Source organism: Heloderma suspectum, chromosome 4, assembly GCF_057233095.1.
Source record: "Heloderma suspectum isolate Gila_16-S chromosome 4, 16-S_ref, whole genome shotgun sequence".
NCBI lineage: Eukaryota > Metazoa > Chordata > Lepidosauria > Squamata > Helodermatidae > Heloderma > Heloderma suspectum.
In genome coordinates this window covers 51595557-51621877 of record NC_139461.1, presented here as the reverse complement: position 1 = coordinate 51621877, position 26321 = coordinate 51595557, and the positions used below count along the sequence as shown (strand labels likewise).

At 42.7% G+C, this 26321-nt stretch overlaps 1 protein-coding gene across 3 annotated transcripts; it reads right to left on the bottom strand.

The window, feature by feature from the left end:
* Positions 1–592: 592 nt before the first annotated feature.
* LOC146346830 (uncharacterized) lies at positions 593–24595 on the bottom strand. Of its 3 annotated transcripts, none has more exons than XM_084849244.1 (11): positions 23801–23988; positions 22399–22462; positions 19563–19652; positions 15466–15544; positions 12655–12769; positions 11016–11200; positions 8905–9059; positions 8324–8486; positions 5912–6070; positions 4495–4662; positions 593–875 (listed from the first exon to the last, which is right to left on the bottom strand). In XM_084849244.1, the coding sequence occupies exons 2-11, from the start codon at positions 22446–22448 to the stop codon at positions 708–710; spliced, it is 1332 nt and encodes a 443-aa protein (XP_084705370.1). In that variant the 5' UTR covers positions 22449–22462; positions 23801–23988; the 3' UTR covers positions 593–707. The 3 variants fall into 3 exon arrangements, with proteins under 3 accessions (XP_084705370.1, XP_084705369.1, XP_084705371.1); XM_084849243.1 differs by lacking the exon at positions 23801–23988 and adding an exon at positions 24284–24595 and having other exon boundaries at positions 596–875; XM_084849245.1 differs by lacking the exons at positions 4495–4662; positions 23801–23988 and adding an exon at positions 24284–24418 and having other exon boundaries at positions 596–875.
* Between the last annotated feature and the right edge of the window lie 1726 nt (positions 24596–26321).

The following is a 26321-nucleotide window of genomic DNA, read 5'->3' as shown; positions in this document are numbered from 1 at the left end:
TGTATGATTGTACATACCACATACCAAAGGCCTGGTTAAAACTCACCCTCTTCAATTTGTCTAGAAAATAAGTTAAACAACTTTGATTCTGCATATAAATTAATTTCCTTGGGTTCAGTGGAGGCTGAAATGACACCAGCAATCTGAGATTTTGTAAAGAATTGGTGTGCCACAAGAGTTAAAGTTCTCTTCTTTTCCCTGTCTTACATGCTTTTCTGGGAGCAGGCTGTGAAATGAATTTCTGGCTTGTGTTTCTTCCCTCTAAGGAATTCAGAGTGCTGTTAATTTAGCAATAGTTGCCCCTCTGCTGAGACTCTTCAGTGTGGAACCAAAATTTGGGGGATGGGGGGTGATATTGATTTTACAATGATGTTGAAAGTTCTTACTGCCACCAAGGATGCTATGCAAGCCCCAACTTAGGACTGATGAATATGTGATGCTTCCTTTCCTTTTGGTGAATGTTGGTCCATGAATAATCCAAAAGGCTTCAACATCTCTTGAAGCTAGTCTGATAAACTGAGGAGACACAAATATCTCTGTTCATTTTAGACTGTGACTAAAAGAAAAAGCCTAGTTTAATTCATCTCCAAATACTGCACTTTAAAGAATTTATTCTAGAAGAAGTGTATCATGTGCAAAATGCAACTTCTGAATTTGAGGAAACGTAGAAACAATACGTTCTCACAGTAGGCTAGCTGCTTCCAAAGTTAGCTTGTTGATGCACAGTTTGCTGTTACTATACCGGAGAACTCTTTCCATTTTTCTTTCTGCAGAAGCGATTCCATGTTGACTTGAGACTTCAAATTGTTGAGGTCACAGGACAAGCTATTAACATGGCTATGCACAAAGTTGACTTCTTTTTTCTTTTCAGCAATCTGGGTAATGGGAAAAGACATGTTAATTCTGAATACCGCAATAAAACTATGCTACAAAGAAAAGTGTCTTCATATTTGACTGAATGAATACAAATATATGTAAACTGGTTGGGTGACTCATTTGTTGAAAAGTTTGTTTCAATAAGAGGATATGCAGTGGTTCTTATCTATAAGATTAAGAAGAGAAATGAATACTCTCTCGAGTGGTACCCTATGCAGCCACGCATGTTGAATAATTAGTCACAACTCAGTATTGCAAGTTTCTAGCCCTATAGGCTGCCATGATACTTCTGAAAGTATATAATAGGGGGGGGGATTCAGTGCCCTGCTTAGTACTTTGCCCTCATATTTAGCACTACTGCCTGTAGATAAGTGGATGAAGGTAAGAGGAAAAACATTGAAAGGAGAAAACAGTTAACTGTAACTGGTGGTTCCATGCAAGACATACTTATAATTTCCTGGCCATTCTAGGCACCTGTTTTATTGTCACAAAAACAAAGCACTTGGGGCTTTAAATACTAATGTTTGTTGTGGCATACGCATTCAAAGGCCAGAGCACTCTTCATTAGATTTGGTGCATCTGAAGTGGGCTCTGGCCCAAAAACGTTTATGCTACAATAAATGTGTTACTATGTAATGCAGCACCAAACGTTTGCTGCTGCTTACCAGCATGGCTATGCCTCTGGAATTTATTGCTGTAGTAGCAGTTATGAATTCCAAAACATTTCTTTTTTGGAGGGAAGAACTCTTCAGCTGTGTAGAATTATTTATTGCATTTGGATACATCCCTCCTCCCAAGAAATTTTTGCCTCTCAGCCTTGTGGTGTGCATGCATGCTGGGAAAGAGGCTTGCCCAGATGTCTTAATGAGCTTCATAGCAGAGTGAAGATTTGGATATGGACACCCTACAACTATGGCCAGTAAGGTTGCCATAGAAGTTCCCTATCAGTGGGGAGGGAGCCCTCACTTTGATCCCTAACAGCCATAGCTTTCTAGGAAAGGCTGACAACCTGAGGCCATTACATTCTGCATCAATGAAAGCTGAATTCTGTGACCTATATAAATTATGCAGACAAAAACACTGTATTACGAGGTTATGTACAGCACTGAAGCGGTATACCTCAACCACTGGAAATCCTGCTAGCATTCTGGCTTCTGAGATTTCACCAAATACTTTAAATCCTATCACAGTTTGTTAGGGATGGACGAAAGTCACTTACCTGGTCCCGCAGCTTGCTTCACGGTGGGGGGGGGGGGAGGCGCTCCGTTCCTCCCTGCCGAAATTCTGGCCGGGGGGAAGGCGCCCCGTCCCTCTGGCCGCGAATCCTCCTGGCCGACCGGGGCGCAAATGGCGGCGGCCGTAGCCACCGCCGTTTGCGTCCCTGCAGTCAGCCGTGATAGGCTACGTAAATCGTTACGTAGCCTATCACGGCTGACTTTAGGAAAGAAAAAAAAACGCGTACGCAAATGGCGGCGCCCATGGGTGCCGCCATTTGTGTTCCTTATTTGGGTACGTGTAGTCTACATAAACATTTACATAGACTATGGCGAAAATAAGGGCAACGCTATGGCGAAAATAAGGGCAACGCTTATTTGTGCCCAAATAAGGAATGCAAATGGCAGCGCCCATGGGCGCCGCCATTTGCGTATGTGCTTTTTTTCCTCCCCAAAGTCAGCCGTGATAGGCTACGTAAGGATTTACGTAGCCTATCACGGTGTTTTTTGAAAATCTAGCCGTGATAGGCTACGTAAATCTTTACGTAGTCTATCACGTTTGCTTGTGTGTGTGTTTTTTTTACTTGGAAATGGCGGCGCCAGCTGGTCGGAAGACTGGCCGCCACTGCCGCCGGGAGCCGCCAGCGCCAGGGACATTCGGCAAAGGTAAGTCCCATTCCAGGGAGGGGGGGACCGTTTCTCCACCAATTTCGGGGGGCCGAATGCGTTGGCATTCGGCCTCCCAGAGATTCGTGGAGAAATTCTCCGACATCCCTAAGTTCGTTAAAAGAAAAACTAAGGGCAGCATCCAACACTGCTGCTCAGCTTATGTGCTTGATAAAGCACTAGCGTAAGTTACCTTTAGCACAAAGCCAATCGTGTACGCTGGAAGGACAGGTTTTCCGCAAGTGCCACTGGATGCTGAATTCTACTAAGAACTATGAACATATGACTGCAAATGCAGCATCCATACAGCCCTAATGTGTCTCAAAGAACATGAGTTACAAGAAACGATATATTTTATAACCACTTTCCTATTCCATTCAACTCGATCTTTAAAATAAAATAAACACCCTTTGATATATTGTATTAGTAAAAACCACGCCTTCCAACAAAATAAAAAACCATACTAATCAGTAGATCTGTTCCAGCTTTATATAGGTTTACTTCATAAATTTTTGTGCATACAGTGTCCTGCTTCACACATAATGCTAGCCCATGCTTTGTTGCCATACCCAGGGCTTGTCTGGCAGATGATCAAACAAACTGCTTTGTTTTCTCAATTTCTGGGTTGGTTGTTTTCTTCCTCCTCTACTCCCTCCCTGTATCTCAAATGCCTTTGTAGTGCTGTAGTACTGGCATGTAGAGTGGCTGGGTTTTTTTTTAACCACTATTGCCCGCTGCCTCTGTAGCCTGGTGAAACTATCCATGAATACCTCAAGATTCTGGGTTTGCATGCAACAACCACCCATGGTTGAAACAACCCAGAGTTCTCAACCCAACAACATACCATAGGTTCTCTTTCTGGGTTGTTTGTGGTTAAACAAACCATGGTTTATTAGTGCAGCTGGGTTCACGCATCACAACAACCCAGAATTCAACAACTCAAGGGTTAAATCATGAGTTAGCATTATCTGCACATCAGTTCAGTGACAATTTTCTCTTAATCTGAGAAGCTCATGTCTGGGATCTGAAGTGCTATTTTAGGCCACTCAAAGGCTTTTGTATATCCAGATTTCCCCCCTTCCCTCTCGTGCCATACCACAAACGGCTTTTGAGACTGTCCTCCATTTCAAAAGTGGCTGGCCATGCTGGGTGGGGGTAGGGGTCTTTGGGTTCTTGCTGGACAAACGGGCCGGGACAGTGTCTGGCCCGAAGTCACCCAGTGAGCTTAATGGCTGAGTGGGGACTAGAACACGGATCTCCTGAGTCCCAGTACAACACCCTAACCATCACACCATGCTGGCTTTTAAAGATATTCTAGGGCCAAAAATTGATAGGGAACATGAGATCATGCATTTCACACATCTGTTAAGTAGCCACTACAGGAGTGCAGGAGAAAGGGTTAAACACTTCTCCCCAACTCCACTCCTAATGCAGCACTCCCAAATAGCAACTTGGGGATTTTTTATCAGGAATTTGGTATGGGGAAGCATTAAATACCGCTCCCTCTGCATCACAGTCCCAATCCTGATCAGACCCCACCCTGTGCAGCTGCCATTTCTTTCGCTTGCATACAATGTGATCACACACAATGTACGGTTAGTGTTGGTCCTAAGCAGCTGTCACATCTTGTGTTAATGAAAACAATATGTTTAATATGTGCTGCATAAAGAATAAGATGCATCATGAAGGGCTGCAGGCAAGAAAAGAGCTACTGCTTGAGAAGACTGCATTCAGATACCTGTTTATGTAATTGGGAAATAAGTTCTACCAAAAGAGTTTTTTGTGTTCGCAGCTTGGAATTTTCCAGTTGAACTTTGGCATGTCTTTCTTCTAGAACTGTTAGTTGTGACTGAAACAACTTCCCATTCTGATCCACAGACTTCCTTTCTTGCTGTATTCGAAGCACCTATTACCAATGGCTCCAGTTAGCATTTATTACTGTCAAGGGATTGAGTTCATTTTTACAATTTCTCCAGATAAGTCACTGCTTGGATAGGCTTTCTGTGGTTCCAAGGGAATAAACAAGCTCATTCAGAAGTGATCTGGTACATTCATAACTACTACTATATTGCCAACCTCTTAGCACTAGGGCATTATTTCAGATAGCAGGATCCAAAGGTTGCGTTTGAATGTATTTAACATCAGTTTACTGAAAAATGTATTAACACCTGCTGTTTTTTTAATCTCAAGAACTATAGCTGCTAATAATGTAAGACAGTCACCTTCCTCTTAGTTTTAAAATATATAGCCCTTTAATTATAAAACCATTACTTAGTGTGCAAAGCAATGAGGTGGCTAGATAGGTGCAGTGCAATCCTATACGTATCAGAATTAATCCCTGTTTTCAATGGGACTTACTCCGAGGTAAGTGCATATAGTCTTAGTTTCTGTTGAATAATCAAGTGTGGTCTGAAGCTTGTTTTGGGGGATGTGTGATTCCATATACCTTTCATGTTTCTTCTAACCTCTTTAAATGGGTTCTCTGCAGTTATTACTAGGTGCATGCTAGATGCTATGCAGAAGAAAGAAAATGTTGGCTTACAATCTAAAACTGTTTCCTACCATGAGATATTTCAGGTTGTTTGCATCATGGTAGAGATGTGTATGGGAAGGACCCAGTCACAAGAACCAGGTTCCTTAGGGCCCCTAATACCACATGGGTGGCAAGGCTTGCAAAATACATGTGGTACATCTACTCACAAGAATAATCTCATCACAGAGCTTTCTGTAGTAAGTTTATATCATTGGCACCTCATAGTGCAAAAGTAGCCCCAAATAAGGGGTAGCAAAGAGGAAAAATGAGTAGTAAGGAATAGGTGATAAAATTAGATGAAGGAAGAGGCTTTGTTTGGATAGAAAGGGGAATGCTGGTATGGGATTCATCACAACGTTTGTGTCAGACAAATAGCATGATCACCCCTTTTTTATTGGCCTCTTAATAATTGGAGAAATGCTGTTCTAAATTGCTACATCAACAGAATTATAGGAAGTGCCTTAATTTGGAAAGTTACTGCTATATCAGCTCTTGTGTTAGGAACTTGATAGTCAAGTTCCTTCCTCTATTTTCACCTTCAAAAATGTGTAAAGTGCCGTACTGCAGAAGCATTTACATTCTGCCTGTGCAGTTGGTTTCAAATATAAGAATGTGCAACGACCTGCTCTTGGACTTTAAGAACTTTCTCTCTTTCATCGCATAGTAGCGTCTTCAAGTAGGTGAGCTCCATCTCAAGTTGCCATTCTCTTTCTCTCCTGGATGCCAGTTCAGACACCCTTCTTGAATGGGAGGTACTCTCCTCCTCTCTCAGCTGCCTCTCCTGTAGCATTTGTATGAGTGAGACTGTTCATTAGTACCTATCCCTTTGCCTGTGCTGCTGCTACTTTGCCCACCCTCCCATGATTGCTCTAGTAAACAGGAAGCATACTTGTTCTCTCTCCTAGCCTTAAAGATCTATAGATTCTTTAAAGCTAAGAGTGCAGCGTATATAAGCTCTTTAAGGCTGGATAGACTGCCACATATGTAGGGGCATAATGCTTCACCTAGACATTGGTGGTGTTCATGTCACGCTAAGCCACTCAGCGAATAAGCTACGCAGCATGAGTTGTTCATGGAACAACCCATGGTGCACCCGATAGACGATTGGGCTCACCATGGCTTGTTCTCACCATCCTTCCCCCTCTATCCTCCAGCTGGTATCCCAGTGTCCTTCCAGCAGAACCAAGTCTTGTTTCTCCCTCCCCACACTGATCACTACCCCTTTTTGTTTGCTGCTGTTTTTAGTTTTTTTCCAGAGCCTCAAAAATGCACAATGGCAGTCGTAATTCCCCTCCCCCCGTGGGACCCCATTCACCCCATCCCATCCATTTGCCTTCTCAGGGTTTTTTTCTCAGTAACCACAGCAGTAAGCGCTTCAAAAAGGTGCCATGAAAAGGGGGTGGGTGAGCCAATCTCCCCTTTCTGGAGTAACTGGAGACTCAGAGAAGTGCTGAAAAGGTGGAGGAGACTGAGAAGTGTCAGTTTGCGAAGGGGAAGATATTGTCCCCCCTTTTGGTGCACCTACTTTTTCTGCTCCCTGCACTTTTTCAGTGCATTTTGATTGACAACTCAGCAACTGGACCTTGGCAACTGTGTGCAAAGTAGTCTACATGCAGTCTCACCTTTTCAGTTTCCATGTATATTACCTACTCCACTTGCCTACTCCATTTGACAGTTGAAACATACATAAAAGGAAATTGACCAGGCAAGACCATACATATGGAACAGCCATAAGTGTGCACTTGCCCACTTGTGGAAGACCAACCAAATTAAAAAAAAAAAAAAAAATCAAACACATTTGCACACAAAAGGCAAACCAATGATGGTTGCCCCAAAGTGCCACTTGGGCATTGGTGGAGGGGCTGTCACTGGTGGCAGAAAAGGCGAGATTGCAAAGAGTGGCAGGGTTTTTTGCCACTCTTGGCAAGTGGCTCACAAGCTGATCCCCGCAACCCATGATGAGCAACCCATGATGAACAACCCATCTCCTGGGTTCAGATGACATGACAACCCATCATGGAACAAACAAGCCCTAGAACAAGCCATGGATTCTCAGATTGGTTTGTTGCCAAAAAATAAGCCACCGTGCGGGAAGCAGTCTGAGTTCAGAAGACACAACTACTCATCGTGGCTAGTTACTCATTATGGGTTGTTGTGTCATATGAACCCAGTCATTGGACCGGTTTGGGTCATCAGGGAAAATAACGCAGCGTCAGTTGTTTCCCCCGCCTCGTGCATGCCAGTCTTTCTATTGCCTTGACATTTCTTAGAGCGAACGGGTAGTGAACAGATGCAGACAGAGTCTAAGGTGGAAAAGCAATGAATAAATATACTCTTAATGGTGACCATTTCTGAAAACTCTTACGGTTCTTTCATACTGCTCTTCCAACTTGGATGGATTAATGCCCTATCTTAGGGAAACACCATATAGTCTGAAGTCCTAATATGGTAAATTCACTAATATGGCTATATGTGCATTGCATTCAAGGGGACTACTGTAGTGCAACTGCTTTGTCCATGAGTTGCTTGATCCTTTTTATTACATTTAGCTGCTGCTGTGCAAGCAATAGTTTGATTTATGGTAGATGTAGGAGCAAAAATTAGTTGCCAAGATATGCTCTAGTCTACTTGCTATAACATTTCTTTACTACAGGGAAATAGCAGTGGAGTCTGTTGTTCCCAGCTGTTATGCCATAAGATGCCTATTAGGGAAACACTGCTACTATACCAGCCTCAGCCATGGTGATATTCCAGGGTTGATGGTAGAATTCAATACTGGCCCTGGGACCTGTATATCCTGTGGTTATTGCCTCAGCCTGCGTCTTTAGTTTCTGTAGCCAAAGCAAATCTAACAAAATTATTCTAATGTATTATGTTTTGTTTCAGATCTATGCATGTATTTTTCAGTAACACACAAGCTCATAATTTACAAGCTTAAAAAAATCTTGGAACTCGCCTGTGGTCTTTTCTAATCTTTTCAAGGTAGAAATTGAAGGCAAGGAACTAACACGCTGGGTACTAAATAAAAACTCACTTTGCTTAATTGCCTGGTAGCTTCCAGCACTTGAACTTTTAAGAGGCCATTTTCCCTTGTCAGATGTCCACAGTCTTCTGCCATCTTGTTGCATAAATATTTATCCTCATCAGCTGAAAGCTCTTTTTCCTTGAGGACTTGCCTTAATTTTTCGATCTCCTTACTAAATGTAAATAATGTTAAATATCAGCTCATATGGGGTATGGAGAAAAAGTTAACATTGATGCACTGTTGTGTTTTTTTAATGTGCATGACAATTTACTTTATGTTGGCCATGCCCAAGAAAAATCTGGGGAGTTGTACACATTAGCGAGGTCTGTTTGTACTACAAAAGATACTAGCAATTCATAGCTATAATTGGCATTGATGAAGTTTCGGCAACAGCCTGCCTGTCTTTGTCTCCAGCATCTAGTATTCAAAGACAGTATTCCAAACTTCGAAATGGTGGGTTATCTCTCCAGGCTTTATGAATATAAGAAATTATACCATACGTTTTAAAATGCAAACCACTGGCAACTAAGTGTGAACAGTAGATGCTCAATAGTTCTGAAAGTTTTAAACGACAATATTCATGTCCCTACCGAAGTTCTTTAGCAATATGCTCTTGTGTGGATGGGGAGCCGGCAAGGAATTTATCTTCTAGCTGATGGACTAATGCCTGCAGCTGTATGCATTCTGATTTGCTTTCTGTAAGTTTTCGTTCTGTATCCTGGTGCTGCTGAATCTGCTGCCGAAGCTGAATAAAGCATACTGTAATAGTGAATGCTAAACATTCCCTGCCCTCCCTGTTTTATTATTGTTTTGATAATTATCAATAAATGCCTCTTCTAGTGAGAGACTCCATCAAAAACAAAGCCTTTTCAGTGATTAGTTTATAGAGCAATCAATGCAGTTGTTAGCCAGGGGTTAAAGAGAAATTGGTGGCTGCCTTCCTTGCATTTTTGTAGCATTAGATCCGCTCATCTCGTGCCTAAGGAAAATGCAGTTATTTATTTATTTATTTCATTTATACCTCGCCTTTTTTCCTCTTGCAAGGAACCCAATGCGGCTTACATTATCATCCTCCTTTCCATTTTATCCTCACAACAACAACCCTGTGAGGTGGGTTGGGCTGAGAGTCTGTGACTGGCCCAAAGTCACCCAGTGAGCTTCCATGGCTGAGTGGGGACTAGAACCCAGATCTCCCAGCTCCTAGTCCAACACTCTTGCCACTACACCACACTGGCTCTTCACCAGCTTCTAGCCTTAATCCTGCTGTAGCCTCAAGCAACAACTAGTGGCCCCAGGTGTGGATGCACCACCAAAAGTGGTGCTTGGATGAGCATTATGATGCAGCGGTAGGTCTGCATCTTGACCTGCATCATCAACACATGCAACTTTCCATTGTGGAACATGACTGTGCAAGTATCCTGGGCACTCCTGGCTATTTTTATGTTTCATTAATGATGGCACACCACTGCGTTAATGCCTGCAGTAATTTGAGTACTGAAAAAAATAGCAGTTGAGAGTGCTGTGTACACCCCTGGCCTGCTCTTACAGTGCTGCAGTGCTAATCTAGGCTAGTTAGCTCTTTTTAAAACCTGGGAAAGCAGCATAACCAAATCCTTTCTCCACACTGCATCAACATTTCAATAATCTTTATTTGAATTTTATTTGAATTTCCTTTGGGGTTCTGTGTTTTCCCCACGGTGCAAAACTAGTTCTGCCATGCCTATGCAGCTGTTAGCATGGCTATTGTTTGCAACTTTTAAAATGTCTTCTCCCTACTGCAACAGGACTGCTTGGAGATAGGATATTGAATTCTGGAGCTGGGACAGGGAGAGTATAGGCATACTTACATTACAAAATGGAAGGCTCCAATCCAGTCCACAGTTACCTGGAAGCAACTCTCAGTTTAACACTGTCCGGCTTGGCTCTTAGTAACACTAATGTGCACTGGATCAGGCAGTGATGCCATCAGGGTAGGACTTTGGGGAGGATGTCCAGGGCCTAACTCACCAGAATAAGGAGGAAGAGACCCAAATGCAGCAGGGCTAGCTTACCACATTTTGAAGTAACTGAAGTAATACTCATTACCATCTAAACAGGGGCCTCTGTAAGACTGTAAACTCCAGAGTCAAACATGATTTAACAACACCACTGGGAACAGGCTACATTTGTGCCAGAAACTGGTTTTCACTGTCAAGCTTTTCCCACAAATAACCCTGGAGGTTGCTGTTTTGTAGAGAGGCTGGAAACTCATTGGTTGAGATCCCTGGTCCTTTAACGGATCTAAAATATCCAGAGAAAATTTGTTGAGAGCCACAGAATTTTGAACAGGTTTGATTTTTGTTTTTAATCCAAGGCATGTGTGTCTTATTGTATGAGAAAGCCCATACAATGATTGAAGTTTTCAGAACTGAGCTTAAAAGTTGATGAGTTAAGAAAATGGAATGTATTCCTTTTCAGGAATGTAATCTTATTCAGATTAGCTGAAAGGTTTAAAGCAAACGTGAATTTAGCTAGGTTGTGGACTGATCAGTAAATGTATTTCATTAGCACATTTAACCAAGGTGTTGTCTATTAATCAAAGCCTGCAACTTTTTCACCAATGAAAGCTGGTCCAATATTTTATATCTTGATAGCTTAGCTTAATATGGCAACCAAATACATTTTTGAAAGATTAATTTATTACGGAGTTGGAATAGCTTACCTGTGATTCCAAGTGATGGACATCATGTTCTTTTTCCTTCACTGAATTTACAGTATGTTGTAATTCTCGCTGAATTTTTAGCAGTTCTGCTTCTTTGTGTGAAACAGCCTGTGTGGAGCTGTTAGCCAGTTTCTTCAGCACTGTAGCATCCTCCATTAATACCATCTTTTCGCGAACATTTCCATCTGCAGGAAATCATCAGGATCGCTCGATACATTTTAAAAACTTTTACTATCTTCTTTTAAACTTTATTTTCTTAGATGACAGCTCAGTTGACTTGTAAGTGGCATCCAGGGATTGCCTTCCGCACACCTGATTTTTGAGTGTTTTCCCACCCACCTGCCACAGCTCACCATTTAGCAGAGTCTTTGTTACATTTTCAGGGGGATGGGGATGGGGGCTGCCATGGGAAGGAGGGGGTGAGAAGTCAGTGCAATCTGTCAGTGCAGCTGATCCAGCGTAAATCTAGATCCAACCCCAGATGTTTCTGAGGCCCCAATTCTAAGGACTTGTTTGGACATAATGGTGGCATCGGGTGGCAATTCATGGGTTAATCCACAAATTGTGGGGATGTGCACCACACCCAAGCCACTTCCTGTTTCCATGCAGCATTCGAGGGTTCTTACCGTAATGTCTGAACTCAAGAACTTGGGGTTGTTTGTGGGTTTAAAAACCCCAAGTTAACCCATGGCTTGTTCTTGGGTTAATGTGGTGTTGTTTAACCCACCAACAACCCCAAGTTCCTGGATTTGGATGTCACAGTAACAGGAAGCGGCTTGTGCACGTCCCTGCAATTCATGGGTTTCATTCACCCATGAATTGCCAATTTACCAGAACTATCAGGGCTCTGTTTCCTTCCTTTCCCTCCCCCCCACTTCCAAATGAGCCATGGGCAGTGTTGGGTTTCTTGCTGCCATTGCAATGCAGTTGTCTGTGCTGCAACTAGCTATGTCTTTCGGTTTGGGTGCTGAATTCAGCGGTGAATTTGACCATGAGCAAATACTTATAGAGTAGCAGGAAACCATATTCTAGAACCATATTCTAGACCATGCTGGCTGTGGATGATGAGAGTTGTATTCAACACATCTGGAGGGTGCCAAGTTGGGGAAGGCCATTCTAATAGCTTGCTTTGGATGTTGGGTACCAGCAAAAGAGTTTTAGGGGGAAAGCTGGGCCTTGATCTAGCTTGACTTGTGTGGGAAAAAGTTGCACCAAAAAATGGGTGAAAGTAATTGAAAATAATTCAGTACTGACAGACTGCATATGCAGTCAAATTTTTTTTATTTATAAAAATGCACATCCAATATATGGCCATGGTTCCTAATCCAGGAAGTTTGGAACAAGTCATCTGATGGCTTCACCATGAGTAAAAGCCATAGCTTTGCATGGACTTACAAACCTTCCATTGTGGGTTTTATTGTGTCACGCAAAATTATGGGTAGTGATTATGGTGGAAGAATTGTATGACATATTCACCATGTCTATGGTTCGATATGGCAGGGAGGGGAAGCAGCATGTTTCTTATATGTCAGCTTCTTCGATAAAAGAAAAATCCATAATAAGAAAAAAGCCAACTTAGCATCAATTCAAATGTATCTTAATTGTAAGAATAGCAACCCATGGGAAAGTTCTGTATTACCAGACAGTGACTGACGATGCCTATGTATTGCTTGAGTTTCAGCTTCAAGTATCTTGATACTTCTTTCTTTCTTTGCAATTTCTGTTTGGGCTGCATTTATTGTAGTCTCCAGTTCCTTTAAAATATACTAAAGATTAACCTCATGCAAATACACTTTGGGGGGCAAACAACAACCAGGGTTGAAGCCAGATAACAAAACAATCAAGAATACAGGTTAGATCAAAATATTATTTGGTGCTGCACACAGATTCCCAACAGTGGGTTGAATCCAATGTTAGTCCTTCTTAAGAATGAAGAACCTCGTTCAGCATGAGGGCCAAAGTCCATTTCAGATAAGCTTTTGGGGGATGCATTCCAGTGGTGGGCAAGGGGAAAGGCAAAAAGGGTGGATCCAAAATACCAAAAACACCACTGTATTTTAGCATAAATCTCTTACTGATAGTAACTAAACCTTAGGAGAGGCATTTCAACCTTTTAGAAGGGGGAATGAATGAATGAATGAATCCTTTATTTACGGTCAACTGACCACCAGCAAAAGATACAAAAATGCATAATATATTGTTCAACATCATAAAATTAAGTCACAGTGCCATAGAGGATCTAGTTAAAATAACAACATTCAAACATTTAGCAACAATCTTGGTAATTAATCTGTTAGATCCTTCGAGTAAGATACACATCAAAAATTCTAAAGACTGACCTGGAAACGATTGAATAATTGGAAGTATCAGGACCTCTCTGACCCCTTGATAGTAACAGCAGTTGAACAAAACATGTATTACAGATTCCATTTCAACATTGGGGGTTGGACTCGATGGTCTTGTAGGCCCCTTCCAACCCTACTATTCTATGATAGTTACAAGGGAAACATCTCTCATTTACTGATGTTTTGGAATATCTTCCATCTGAGAGTTTAGAAAGTAAAACATTACACTGGGCCAAAGAGATCAATTTATATCAACTTCCTATATTTAGGAATTGATAGTCAATTTAATTAAGCCATTCCGTCTTTGGAGAAGGAGCCTAGCAAACCCCAAAATCAGGGGGAACACAGGCCCTGCACAGTAGAGTGCAGCACAGGGAGAGGCATTTCAACCTTTTAGAAGGGGCAAAAACTACCCCAAAAGCTGGGAAACCACAAATCAGTGGTTGGGAAAAATGGGGTGGGGCCAGGGAAACCCTCGAGGGCCAGATTTGCCCCCCCCCCCAAGCCTGAGGTTCTGTACCCCTGGAGTAGACCCACTGAAATGAATAGGACTAATTTAAGTCCTATTCAATTTGATGGGTCTACTCTAAGTAGGCCTAACATTGGAGTCAATCCAGTATCAGGAAATAAACATTTCGTTTCAAGTGTTGGGTGCAAAAATCCAGCCCTATATTCAGCAATGTTTGTATGTTTTTCCTCCTAATACAGCAGGCTTTTGCATGTGCATAGCCCTTTCTGGGCTGGGGCAAAGATGCTGGAGGTAAAAGATCTATACAGAACCGCATTCCCCAGTTTTACAGTATGACAGTTCTCTGAAAGAACAGATGACACTTCAGTGGAGATCTGGTAATATAAGCCATGGTTAAAATGTCCGAAGTACTGCAGATATTGTTGAACTGAGTGAGTAGTCTGCAATGAAACCTTGCGCAGTATCTGTTCCACAACTGTACATATAATTTCTGACTGCCTTTAGCTGATTGTGTCTCCATCTGGCTCACAGCTTGCTCTCCCTGGCTTGAATTGATGCATTTTGCCATCTTCCAAGAGCTGGCTATGCTGCTTGGTCAAGCTAATAATGGTAGGGAACACTCAGAGGGTTTCATGAGAAGATGGACCATGCCTGCAGTCAGGTACTGCAAGGCATTTTGTCCAGATCAGGTTTTTAATTTACACAGGTATCTAGCACCAGAAAATAGCATTAGTACAAATTTCTATTCATCCAAAAAGGAATGGAAAGCTTATTATATAAATTCAGTGACCTACGGAGCAATCCTGAAGCTGGCCAAAGGCCAGCTGAGGCACCACAGCCTGTGGTGGAAGTGTTGCTCTGCTGGTGGAGAGCAGCTCCACTGGCGGTGGCACTGCTGAGCTGGAGTCCGCACAATACACCTGTGGAAAGTCCTATGGGAAGTATATGCAGGGCTCAAAATGCAATTCTCAACGGGCAGGACGGATGAGGACTTGAATCCATAGGATCCAAAGCCCCCTTTTTCCCTTGACATGCCCATAGATCATGCCTGTTCCCTCCCTTTGGTGTAAATGAGAGGGACAATAGAAAATAAATACAGGGAAAGAGACTGTAACTACCCAGTCCCCCAGCTACTGCCCTGGCCACAGTAAGCTAGTTGGGCTTAGGAAGTAGCAGTTCCTTTGCCATGGAATTGTCCCACCCAAGGATTGCTCTATAAGCAATGGGAAGAATGGATAATTTCTCTGAAACAAGTGCTTATGTGACCATATGTCACAACTAGTTAGTGTTTATAGTTTTTGCGAAATGAAAAAAGGCAGATCTGAAGAGTACTGTAATCACCCATGAAGTGCTTCTGTACATGAATGAACCCCCTGCTGATTTTGCTTCCAACTGTGCAGCACCTCATGCTTTAATCAGATGCCACACTGGAGCATCTCTAAGTCCACAAAGGTGTTTTCCAAAAAGCCACAAGAAGCTGCTGTAGAGAAAGAATCCCCCCCAAGTCCTGGTCTGGCTGCAGAAGCCTGTGTGTATGCCATCTGAGTCCTGATCATTAAGCTAGACAAATTAACAATGGCTTAAAGATAGAATGAGTTCAAATGTAAGAAAACCTAGCAAACGCTTGAGAAGTTACCTTCATTTTTTGCAATATTTTTTCAGCTTCTCTGGTAAATTTGGGTTGGATGCTTGTAGCTTCTCTAGCCCTCTTTCTGGTTTATGATGCATAATTAAGGAACATTTGTTTGAGATGTTTGGAAGACCAGTTCACTAGTTTTAGAAATACTTTTCATATTAAAAATCCTGTGCTGCCTGCTAATTTGTTATCCTCTTAAGAAACCCTCTAATAATTTGTGCAGTGCTAATGAGTGCAAAAACCAGTAATATATAGCTTCTTTCCCATTCCTATTTTAATAAATGGCAGGGTGGTGGTGATGTGGAGAAAAGGGGCACAATCTAGACAAAATTGAGCACTGTTAAGCTCCATTGAGTTCAATGGGAGAGTTAAGCATGTTCTTCACATCTCTCCCACTCCAGTCAGTGTAACTTAAATGCTTTTATCTCTGGCTGATTTATGCAATAGGTATAAAAAGGTGTCCTATTACCTTGAGTAAAGACCCTGATGCTGGGAAAGACTGAAGGCAAATGGAGAAGGGGACAGCCGAGGATGAGATGGCTAGATAGCATCACTGATGCAATGAATATGGACTTGAGCACGCTCCAGGAGAGAGTGGAGGACAGGAAGGCCTGGCGTGCTATGGTCCATGGGGTCACAAAGAGTCGGACACGACTGAACAACAACAATTACCTTGAGTGAACAGAGAGTGGGGTATCATGACATACATGCTTGTTCATGATATGGAGTTCTGTCAACAAAGAGAGAGTGTTACGAGAACTCCAATGAATGAACTGTAATGAATCATAGGGGTCCTCATTGGTATTTCCATGGGCACCCAGACCAGAAAATCGCTGTCATGCCTAGACTCTAGAATCACTAACAGACCTATTGTGGTCAAAGCTTTTGTTGACCAGAGTCTACTTCATCAGATGCATGAAGTGTTATTCTTAGTTGGCAGATGCACATGTAAATGGGTACAGAAGACATATCCATGTATCTGTGAGGCTAGTGCTTCATGCACTTGATTAAGTGGCCTTTAGATTAGGAAAGCTTATGTCTCAATAAATCTGTTAGTCTACACGAGACAGTGTGCGCACTCATCATTTCAGACTAACATTTGTATAATGCCAGGCTGGTGGTGTTCATTATTTTTACTAGAGACCCATTCTAGCTTGCTAGTCTTACCCCAGATTGGTATATATGAGAGAGCTGCAGGTGGCTATGTTGCCCCTGTACCCACAGAATGATTGGGGCCAAGAGCAAGGGAAGAAAGTAACCACCAAGTGGTCTCTATACTCTTCCTCCCTCCCTCTACATATAACAGTGTAGACCAATCTTTGCCAGCCTGGTGCCCTCCAGATGTCTTTGACTTCAACTCGCATCAGCCCCATCCAGCATAGCCAACAGTCAAGGCTGCTGGGATTCCAAACCATCTGGAGGACAGCAGGTTGGAGGAACACTCTCCCCGCCCCACAATGTGATGTATGGAAGCTGACTGGGTGGGGAGCTGAAACTTACTTTAACACTGGCAATGGGAAAGCATCCTTCACTACACCAGAGGGCAGCAGGCTGCATGGCACACCCAGGTCTGCCCTCCAAAATCTCATCACTGCTCCTAAAAGACATACGTCTTTAGCAATATCTCTTCTTCTGCTAAGTTACAAAAATGCTTCACTTACTTTCCAGCAAATATAAAGACATTTTAATGTCCATATCATTCTTCAGCTACCACTTCCTCCACCTACAATGACAGCACAATTGCCAATACTGGTACATATTAAGAAAAAAGGGAGGGGGGAATATATACATACAAAAGAAGAAAAAGGCAGCGTATTTATACACACACACACGCATGGAAAAAAGGGAAGAGTACAAAGGGTGAACTGGTATATCAACAGCCAAGTGTTCTGTGAAAGCATTCTCAAAATAGATCCCAGATTATTTTTCAAATCTTTCTGTCAAGGGAGGCTAGGCTAGCTCCTTTTTTGTTGTCCTTCTGCCAGCAGGCAAAGACACTGTTATTCAAGCAGGCCTTTGGCTTGTAAGCTGGTCTGTTGGGTTGGGTACTGTTATTATTCTGTTATTGCTGTGTTTTAATATGTTTGTTTTATTATTATTTCAATCAAGTTTATATTTAAAACTTTTTTTTTTTTAGTTCCTATGATAGTAAGCCACCTTGAGTGCCATTTTCTTAGTAAAACAGTGGGATACAAATCCAATCCAATCCAATAAATAAACAAACAAACAAACATTTATCAGGGTGGTTGAGGATATGGTTCATCCTTTATACCCCACTCTGGGTTTCTGGGAGACAAGGCGTTGGATACAAATCTGGAAAATATCTATCTCTCTGTCTTGTGTCTTGAGCTTCTCCCAGTAACATTAGTCTGCACACAAAACCTGAATCACTTGTCAGCTGATTTTCCATAGCAACAAGTGGCACAGGCCCATTTCAGAGCCCCTTTGAAATGCAAAGCATACATTGTTGACATCTCTGAGGTGGGCATGTATTTAATTTGTCTTTGGCTGTTCTGGCTATTAAAGAGGTGCTAATTTTCAGTCATCTTTTTTTAACAGGATAAAGAAAGAGTGTTTACATGTGGTATTAAAGGACTACCTGCCACACCCAACCCCCATGATTCTCTTGTGCTACTGAAAATAATAATTCTGACATATATACCAACATTGCCACTTGCCCCTGAATAGGTAGAAAGTGCTGGGACTTCAAGCTGTCACTATCAAGAACATAGAGAGACTGAGGTTTTTTTACCCCCTCAGCTGATGGTTCTCCATATAGACTCGACATGAATGACTAAGCTGTGGTTGCCAGAGATTTATTATGTTGCCAACAAAGCTTAGAGCTACATTTCTTGTCTCAAATAAACTGCTGTTAAGAGAAAAAGTTTTACATTCTCTGAAGCAGAAGGTACACACAGCTGGTCACAATTTGCCTCCACTGAGGGAGAAGTCTATTACTGTAGTCATTCTTGCATATGTATTTGGAAGGATTTAGATATCGGATCAAGGGGACAAAACCAGGGCCCTTTTCTGAAATCACACCAATAATGTATTTTATGTTCCAGTATATACTTTTTAATATGGTTGATGCAGCATGTAATATGGAAAATAGGCCATATAATTTCAGCAAGACTGTGGGATATGCAACTATTTATTTTGAATGATTTGATGGGCTCTTTTTCCTGCCATCACACATATCTATCACAATAGTTAAATCCTAAAAAATAAAAAATGGAGGCTCAATGGTGTGGCCTAACCCCCCCCCCCCCAAGTCCATATTCCACCTGTCGGAGGGCACTCTGAGATGATTCAAAGAGACAATTCTGTATTGCTATTTTACAAGCTCCAAGATGGAGGGATCTTACATTATCATCAGGTTCTGAGGTGGAGCCCTAGTCAGTTTTCTGCTGTCTTTGCATTTCTGTTACTGCCAATAGATCTTCTGATGCACATATATCTTTTCCAGGGGCATTTCAGTCACTAGTCCCTGTTGATTTCAGAGGAAAACATCCCTTGTGGAGTGGCTGTTTCTAGTATAAATTTCTTTTCCTTCTCTGTTTGAGCCACATATTGCAGTTGGAGCTAGACTAAAAAACAGTGGTGCTTGAGATGGAAGATTGAACTGTCCTATCTTCCCACACATTTCCTAATTAACATAAGGTACAACCACAAGGAATTTGTCCTGTCCGCTCCCCCCACCCCCGCCTCCAATAGACAGACACCATGATCACCCACATATAGCAATAAAATTGCTATTGGTTTATCAATGAAGTCCTTGTTGCTCCAAATGTAAGACCAAAACCTTGTTCAAATTACAGCATGGGAAATGGGGAAGGTACATGCTGTACGATTAACAGAAGGAATGACTTGTGTCTTTCCGAAATAAAACTGAGGGATGAGGGGGAAGACTATGGTAGAAAATTGTCTGGTTGAAACTGCCACATGGTTGTGGCAAGTTTTCAAAACAGGAGTGACATAGTTCCGCAGTATTCCAGAACATAGTTCTCTAAATATATAGTTAATATTGAAAAGGAATAAAACCAGTTCAGTGGTTTCATAATGAATTGTAATAAAATAGTATTATTTTAAAAGGATATAGATATGATGTCTCAAATTCTAGTAAACAGACTTGTTTTTGCAAATTCTTTATGTACTTTACTTCAATGGAACCCAGGGAATCCATTTTGCTGAAAAAAGAAGAGGCAAAGTATATTTTGACTTGAGACTCTATAGGATGCAGGCAGGGAAACCCCCCAAACATTTTGCATTTTCACTCTTTTGTACAATTCATACAATTTAAGAGATTTGTAAAAGCTTCTAAATCAATTTATATTGCTTTCTCTCATCCCCCATTACCATTAAAAATAGCCAAATCAAAATGCCAAGAATATATAGAACATTATTACTAAAAAATGACCCTCCAGGGGAAAAGACCCTGCAAAATACAATGTCTTAAAAAAAGAAATCTCTAATTCAAGAGACAGATTTCAGTAAGAACACATTTAATTTTATCACACACTTAAGACTGCAATCGCATGGGCGGAATCCAATGGGGTGCTTATGCCTCCACCGATTCCCTTACACCCCGCCAATTCCTACCTGCAAGCGGGACCCACCACTCGCAGAAGGAAGGTTTAGCACTTCCAGGACAACTGGAAATGAGTGAAAACGCTCATTTCTGGAAAGGGTCAGGGTGGTGGAGCTTGAATAAGGGAGCTCCGCCGACCTGTCCCAATTATGAAATGAGCGTTTCTACTAGTTTCAGGACTTCCTCTGGGATGTACTAAATCACAAGTGGTGGGTCCCACTTGCGCAATGGAATCAGCAGGACTCACCACTTGTGCAACAGAATCAGCGGGGTACAAGAGAATCAGCAGAGGCGTAAGCACCCTGTTGGATTCTCCCCCATGCATGTTTACTGGAAGTTCCACTGTGTTCAATGGGGCTTACTCCTAGGTAAGTGTGTATTGGGATGTAGCCATTAATTCAGTGGGATATCTATCTATCTATCTATCTATCTATCTATCTATCTATCTATCTATCAATTAATTACATTTATATCCCGCCTCTTTTCCTCCAAGGAACTCAGGGCGGTGTTCATAATCCTCCTCCTCCTCTGCCTCCATTTTATTCTCACAACAACAACCCTGTGAGGTGGGTTGGGCTGAGAGTCTGTGACTGGCCCAAAGTCACCCAGTGAGCTTCCATGGCCGAGTGGGGACTAGAACCCGGATCTCCCAGCTCCCAGTCCAGCACTCTCGCCACTACACCACACTGGCTCACTGACGTCTTCTGATTAAACATCCATAGTCTTGTGCTTTTAAAAGGCATATTGGGAGTCTAACAGATTATATGTTGGGATTTCATTGCAGGTCTCAAAGTCTCCGGCTATAATTCTAATCTCTTTGAATATACAGCGTCTTTTCAGATAATAAGGCTAGGATCCAACAAGTTGCTCAGGCTCATGCAAGTGGCTTGTGGTAGCTCAGTGGTATCTTTCAGTTGCCCCCCGCTCCCGTTTCAACTGCTCTGTCGCATCAACCCCTCCTCCTCCAAAAGCCTCTCAAAAGCTATTTGCCATGTGGATTAGAGACTGTCCCCCACCTTAAAATAATTCTAAAGACTCCTTTGGCTAACAGATTCACAAATCTCTGGATCTGTTCACAATTTGCAACTTACACTTGCACCCCTTTTGATTCATATGTTGATTTCTATGGCAATGTTTTTAAAGATACTAGATGCTATAATGTAAGTCACCCTGCACTCTCCTGGTGAGGGGTGGGGGATTCTTAAGTGTATTAAAGAGCAATCCTATGGCCACTAGACACTGTCTAGAGGGCCATAGGATATGCTTCTTTCTGGGAACCGACCTTGGAGCCTGTGCTCCAAGGTTGGTTCCTGGAAAACTGACCTCCCCTCTCGTCTGCGCTACTTCCAAGGCAATGCGGAGAAGCCCCGTCCTCCGCGCTCGGAAGATGAGTGAGGAGTGACTGAAAAGGGGCAGGGCTGGGGGGCGTTCCAGGGCGGGGAGAGCGGAGCTGCGCGCACCACACATCCTACGTGTCATATGGCAGCTTCCTCTTCCAGTCGGGCCCCCTGCTGCTAGACAGCCAAAAATGGCTGTCTAGCGAAAAAGAGCAAGGCAGGAAAGGCATGGAGGGAACGATCCCCCCCGTGCCTCTCCTGCCTTACTTAGGATAGGCGGTCCTTTGAGTTCAGAGGCGGCCGCCTATCTAGTTAGGATTGCACCCTTAATGATGCTGCCATACAGAATGCCACAACAGCTAACCTGTGGCTGTTCTCATAAAATATTGTAGAACTGGAAAAGATGCAGAAAAGGACAACCAAAATGCTCAAGGGGCCAGAGCAATTCCCCTGTGAGTAAAGGTTGCAATCTTTGGGGCTTTTTAATTTTAGAAAAAAGGCAAGTAATGGAGGGACATGGTAGAGGTTTACAAAATCATGCATGGTGTGAAGAAAATAGATAAAGAGAACTCCCCCCTCCCCCATAAAACTAGAACCCATGGTCATCTCATGAAGCTGAATGGTGGGAGATTCAGAGTAGATTAAAGGAATAACATCTTCAAACAGCATATAGTTAAACTATGGAATACACTACCACAAGATGCCATGCTGGCCACCAATTTGGATGGCTTTAAAAGGGGATTACAGAAATTCATGGTGGAGAAGGCTCTTGGCTATTAATCACAATGGTGATATGCTACTTCCTGTTCAAGAGGCAGTGTGCCTCTGTATGTCAGTTCCTGGGGAAGGTGCTATTGTACTCATGTTCTGCTTGTGGGCTTCCCAGGGACCTCTGGTTGGCCAGTGTGTGAACAGAATTCTGGACAAGATAGGCCTTTGGTGAGATCCAGCATGGCTCTTACATTCTTAATGCTCAAAGCAATGTAATTTTTTTAATTTTATACTCACATAGAAGCAGGTATCATTTTTTTGGTAAGAATCCCTTTTGAAGAAGTCATCTTCTTTGCAGTTTCTGAAAATGTAAGGGTATTTGGTTCAATCACCAAGAATTCATCAACTGTGTACAAGTTTAACAGTCTTCATTATTTAACGCTAAAGGCCTGTTAAATTTAAAGGGTAGCATGTGTGTATTTGGTACTCCCTTACTTCTGTTCCTACCTGCTACACAACTTTTCACCATTATCTACACAGCAAAATTAGGGACTTAGGGCACAATCTTATGCATGTTTAGACAGAAAAAGGGTTCTACAGCTCCCAGCATTCCTCAGCCAGCCATGCTGAGGAATGCTGGCAGCTGTAGGACTTTTTTCTGTCCAAACATGCATAGGATTGCAGCCTTAACTCATTACAGTGCAATCCTATGCATTCCTACTAAGAAGTAAGTCCCATGGAATTTACTCCTTAATCTTATTATTATTATTTGGGAAAAGCTGATATTATAGTTATGATTGCATTATAATTTGATTGCATTTTGAAATTAGGGTATTATGTTTATTTGATTATAGTTCCTATTGGGGGATGATGTTATTATTTTGTATTACTTAATTATATATATATGAAAACAGTCCACTTAAAAAAAGGATCAGCTGAACAGAATAAATCTTTAAGCAATGTATAGCCTTAAGCTGCAATCCTATACCCACTTTACCTGGGCGTAAACCCCATTGAAATCAATGGGATTTATGTTTGAATAGACTTGTATAGGATTGGGCTGCTAATTAACCATAGGCTTGTAATCCTTGCCCCACTTATATGGTTTCACTCATTGAAACCAGTGAGTCTTATACATGTGAGTAGGCTTGCACAGGGTTGCACAGTTACTCACTTATCCAGCAGATGTGCTTTAAAATATTTTCCTTGTTCATTCTGGCTACAGTGCTACAGGGCAAGTTGTTATGATGTCACTTTCACAGTTGGGAAACTGAGGCAGCAGGCTGAACAGATGACCTAGGGTGCAATCCTATGCATGTTTAGATAGAAAAAAAGTCTCAAAACTCACAGCATTCCCCAGTTTTCATGCTGGGTGGGGAACACTGGGAGCTGTAGGGCTTTTTCTGCCTAAACATGCATCGTGTAGTGTAGTGGTGAGAGTGACGGACTGGGAGCTGGGAGATCTGGGTTCTAGTCCCTACTTGGCCATGGAAGCTCACTGGGTGACTTTGGGCCAGTCACAGACTCTCAGCCCAACCTACCTCACAGGGTTGTTGTTGTGAGGATACAACAGAGAGGAGGAGGATAATGTAAGCCGCCTTGGGTTCCTTGCAAGAGGAATAAAGGCGGGGTATAAATGCAATAATAAAAATGCAATAATATAGGATTGTGCCTTTAGAGGCCGTTTCCCATAGCTGACCTTGAGCTTGAACCTCGCATCTTCCGGGTTCAGTTCCGACATCATAGTCACAGAACCATTCCAACTTCTCTTTATGCTCAACTGATGACAGATATGGAGAAAACGGCCATTTAGGGGGGCTCAAGGGACATTAAATCGCAGCACAGTGAGCGGACCCGACAGCTTCCTTTTCCCCTTCGCCAGCCTCTAGGAACCACTGCAGGCTGGAAGCTCCGAATCCAGTGGGGCTGTGGATCCATCCTGGGCTTCAGTCAGAACCAGCCCGCATTCTAAAGGAGCTAGCCACTTATTTGGGGGCTAGGGTTCGGCACCTTGGATAACCCCTTTAGAGTTCCGGCTGGTTCTGACTGGATACACAACCCCACCGGAATCGGAGCCACCAGCCTCCACTGCTAGGAACACCTCCAGCGGCTTACGGCTCAGCCGCTTCCTCCCTGAATGCCGAAGCGTTCGGATTCGTATCAGTTTGGCCGATGTACTTACCAGCCCACATCACCGACGCCTGCTGTTAAAGAGGAGGGCGCGAAGCTGCTAAGGGGCTCTGGGCCCAGTCCAGCCAGCCCGGTTTGCTTCTGCGGCTGCTATAGCGACCGAGCCTCGCTCCCCTCGCGCAGACTCTTTAAGACGCGGGAGGAGGCCGGAGGGGGAGATGGCGATGTGCGCTATTGGCCACTAGGGGCGCCCTTAATGCGGAGGGTCCCGCCGCCGACACAGGCGTAGGGCTCTGACCCTTTCTGAGGGCCAAGCAAGTCTCGAGAAGCTGGCTGTTGAGCAAAGCCCTTCCTGCACGTCTATGAGCAAGGCAGGGGGCTCCTTGAGGCTCTGCTTTCTCGCTTATGAGTGCAAAGAAGAACCAAGTAGGCACAAGAGAGCACTGAGGCATTTCCTTGGGCGGCGTTTACCTGAGTGCTCATTGGAAGGACAGATACTGGAGCTGAAGCTCAAATACTGTGGCCACCTAATGCGAAGAGAAAACTCCCTGGGAAAGACCCTGATGCTGGGAAAGATTGAAGGCCACAGGAGAAGGGGATGGCAGCGGATGAGATGGCTAGATAGCATCACCGATGCAATGAACATGAACTTGAGCACGCTCCGGGAGAGAGCGCAGGACAGGAAGGCCTGGCGTGCTGTGGTCCACGGGGTCACGAAGAGGCGGACATGACTGAACAACAAGCTTTGGCTTGGAAAGCTCTTAAGGCCTGGAGTGGTGGTATTATTGTTAACTGATTGTGATCAACGCTGTTTTCTGCGTCGAGGCTTTGACTAACCAGGTCTGCAATTAAGTGTTTCCTTCTCTCACCCCCCGCCGCCGCCATTTTATTGTTGCATCCTAATGTAGGCTCCAAGTTGAAGATATTTAGGGTGCAATCCTATGCATGTTTAGACAGAAAAGAAGTACCACAGTTCCCAGCAAGCTATGGTGGCTGGGAGTTGAAGGACTTTTTTCTTTCTAAACATCCATAGGAGTGCGCCCTTAAATATAGTCAATGTGAAACAAACTTTATTAACAACAAATACCCTCTTGTTTTGGAATGTCCTTGTAGTGTTGTGCCTGAATTAAGAAGTGTATCATCATCACCTAAATATCAATACCATTCTGACAGAGCATCTCTGGCTAAAATCTGACTAAATGCCAGCATTTTAATTTATGGATATCCATTTATTGTGATAACTTAATGGTGCTGTATTATTACTTGATTGTCAACCACTTACTAGCAGACAAAAGCTGAAGGCACAACTGCTGGTTTCTGCATTTTTCAATGGACAAGCAGCCGTGCTTCTGTGTCCTTCCAACCACAGATCTTTTTGATAGGATGACCTATCCTAATTAACAGTTTGCTCCTATGCATGACAACCTACACCTGCTGAAAGTTCTTTTTCTACACAACTGTGTAAGCTATGCAGGAGCCCTGTCCTCTTTTTCACATGGCTGTCCTAAGGGAGTAAGGTTATAAATTTCAGGCTGAGTTTTCATCATGTCCAGCAGTGTCTTCCTCGCTGTTGTTCTGTTTAACATTCTGCCTGATACAGTGTTTTGATGAGCCTGAAACCTTGCATGCTTCTTCATGACCTTTTAATCAAGCCAAATAAGGTTTGTTTGCATATTATACTAGTAACTGACATTTTATTTAAGAGCTATCTCTGTAGAAAATGATAGTGTGATTTTTATTTTATGCTTTAAATTTTAATGTGCAACTCTTGTCTAAGATTAATGTGCACCTCTTGTCTTTTCTGTAAGATTAACTTTTCTTTAGCTATTTCAGTAGCAGTCCAATCCTATGCACGCTGCCTTGATGGTAAGCCCTGCCAATCACAATGGTATTTCTAAATAAACATGTATACTTTGTATAGGATCAGGTTGCACAACTACAATCCTAAGCTTACTTCTTAGGGAGTAAGTTCTGTGGAACTCAGAAGCATGCTTAATAGGATTATTACACCTTTACTGCCTCCTTCCAAAATGAGCAGATGGATCAGCTTAATATGCAAACTTAATGTGTAGAATTATATCACGAAAGTA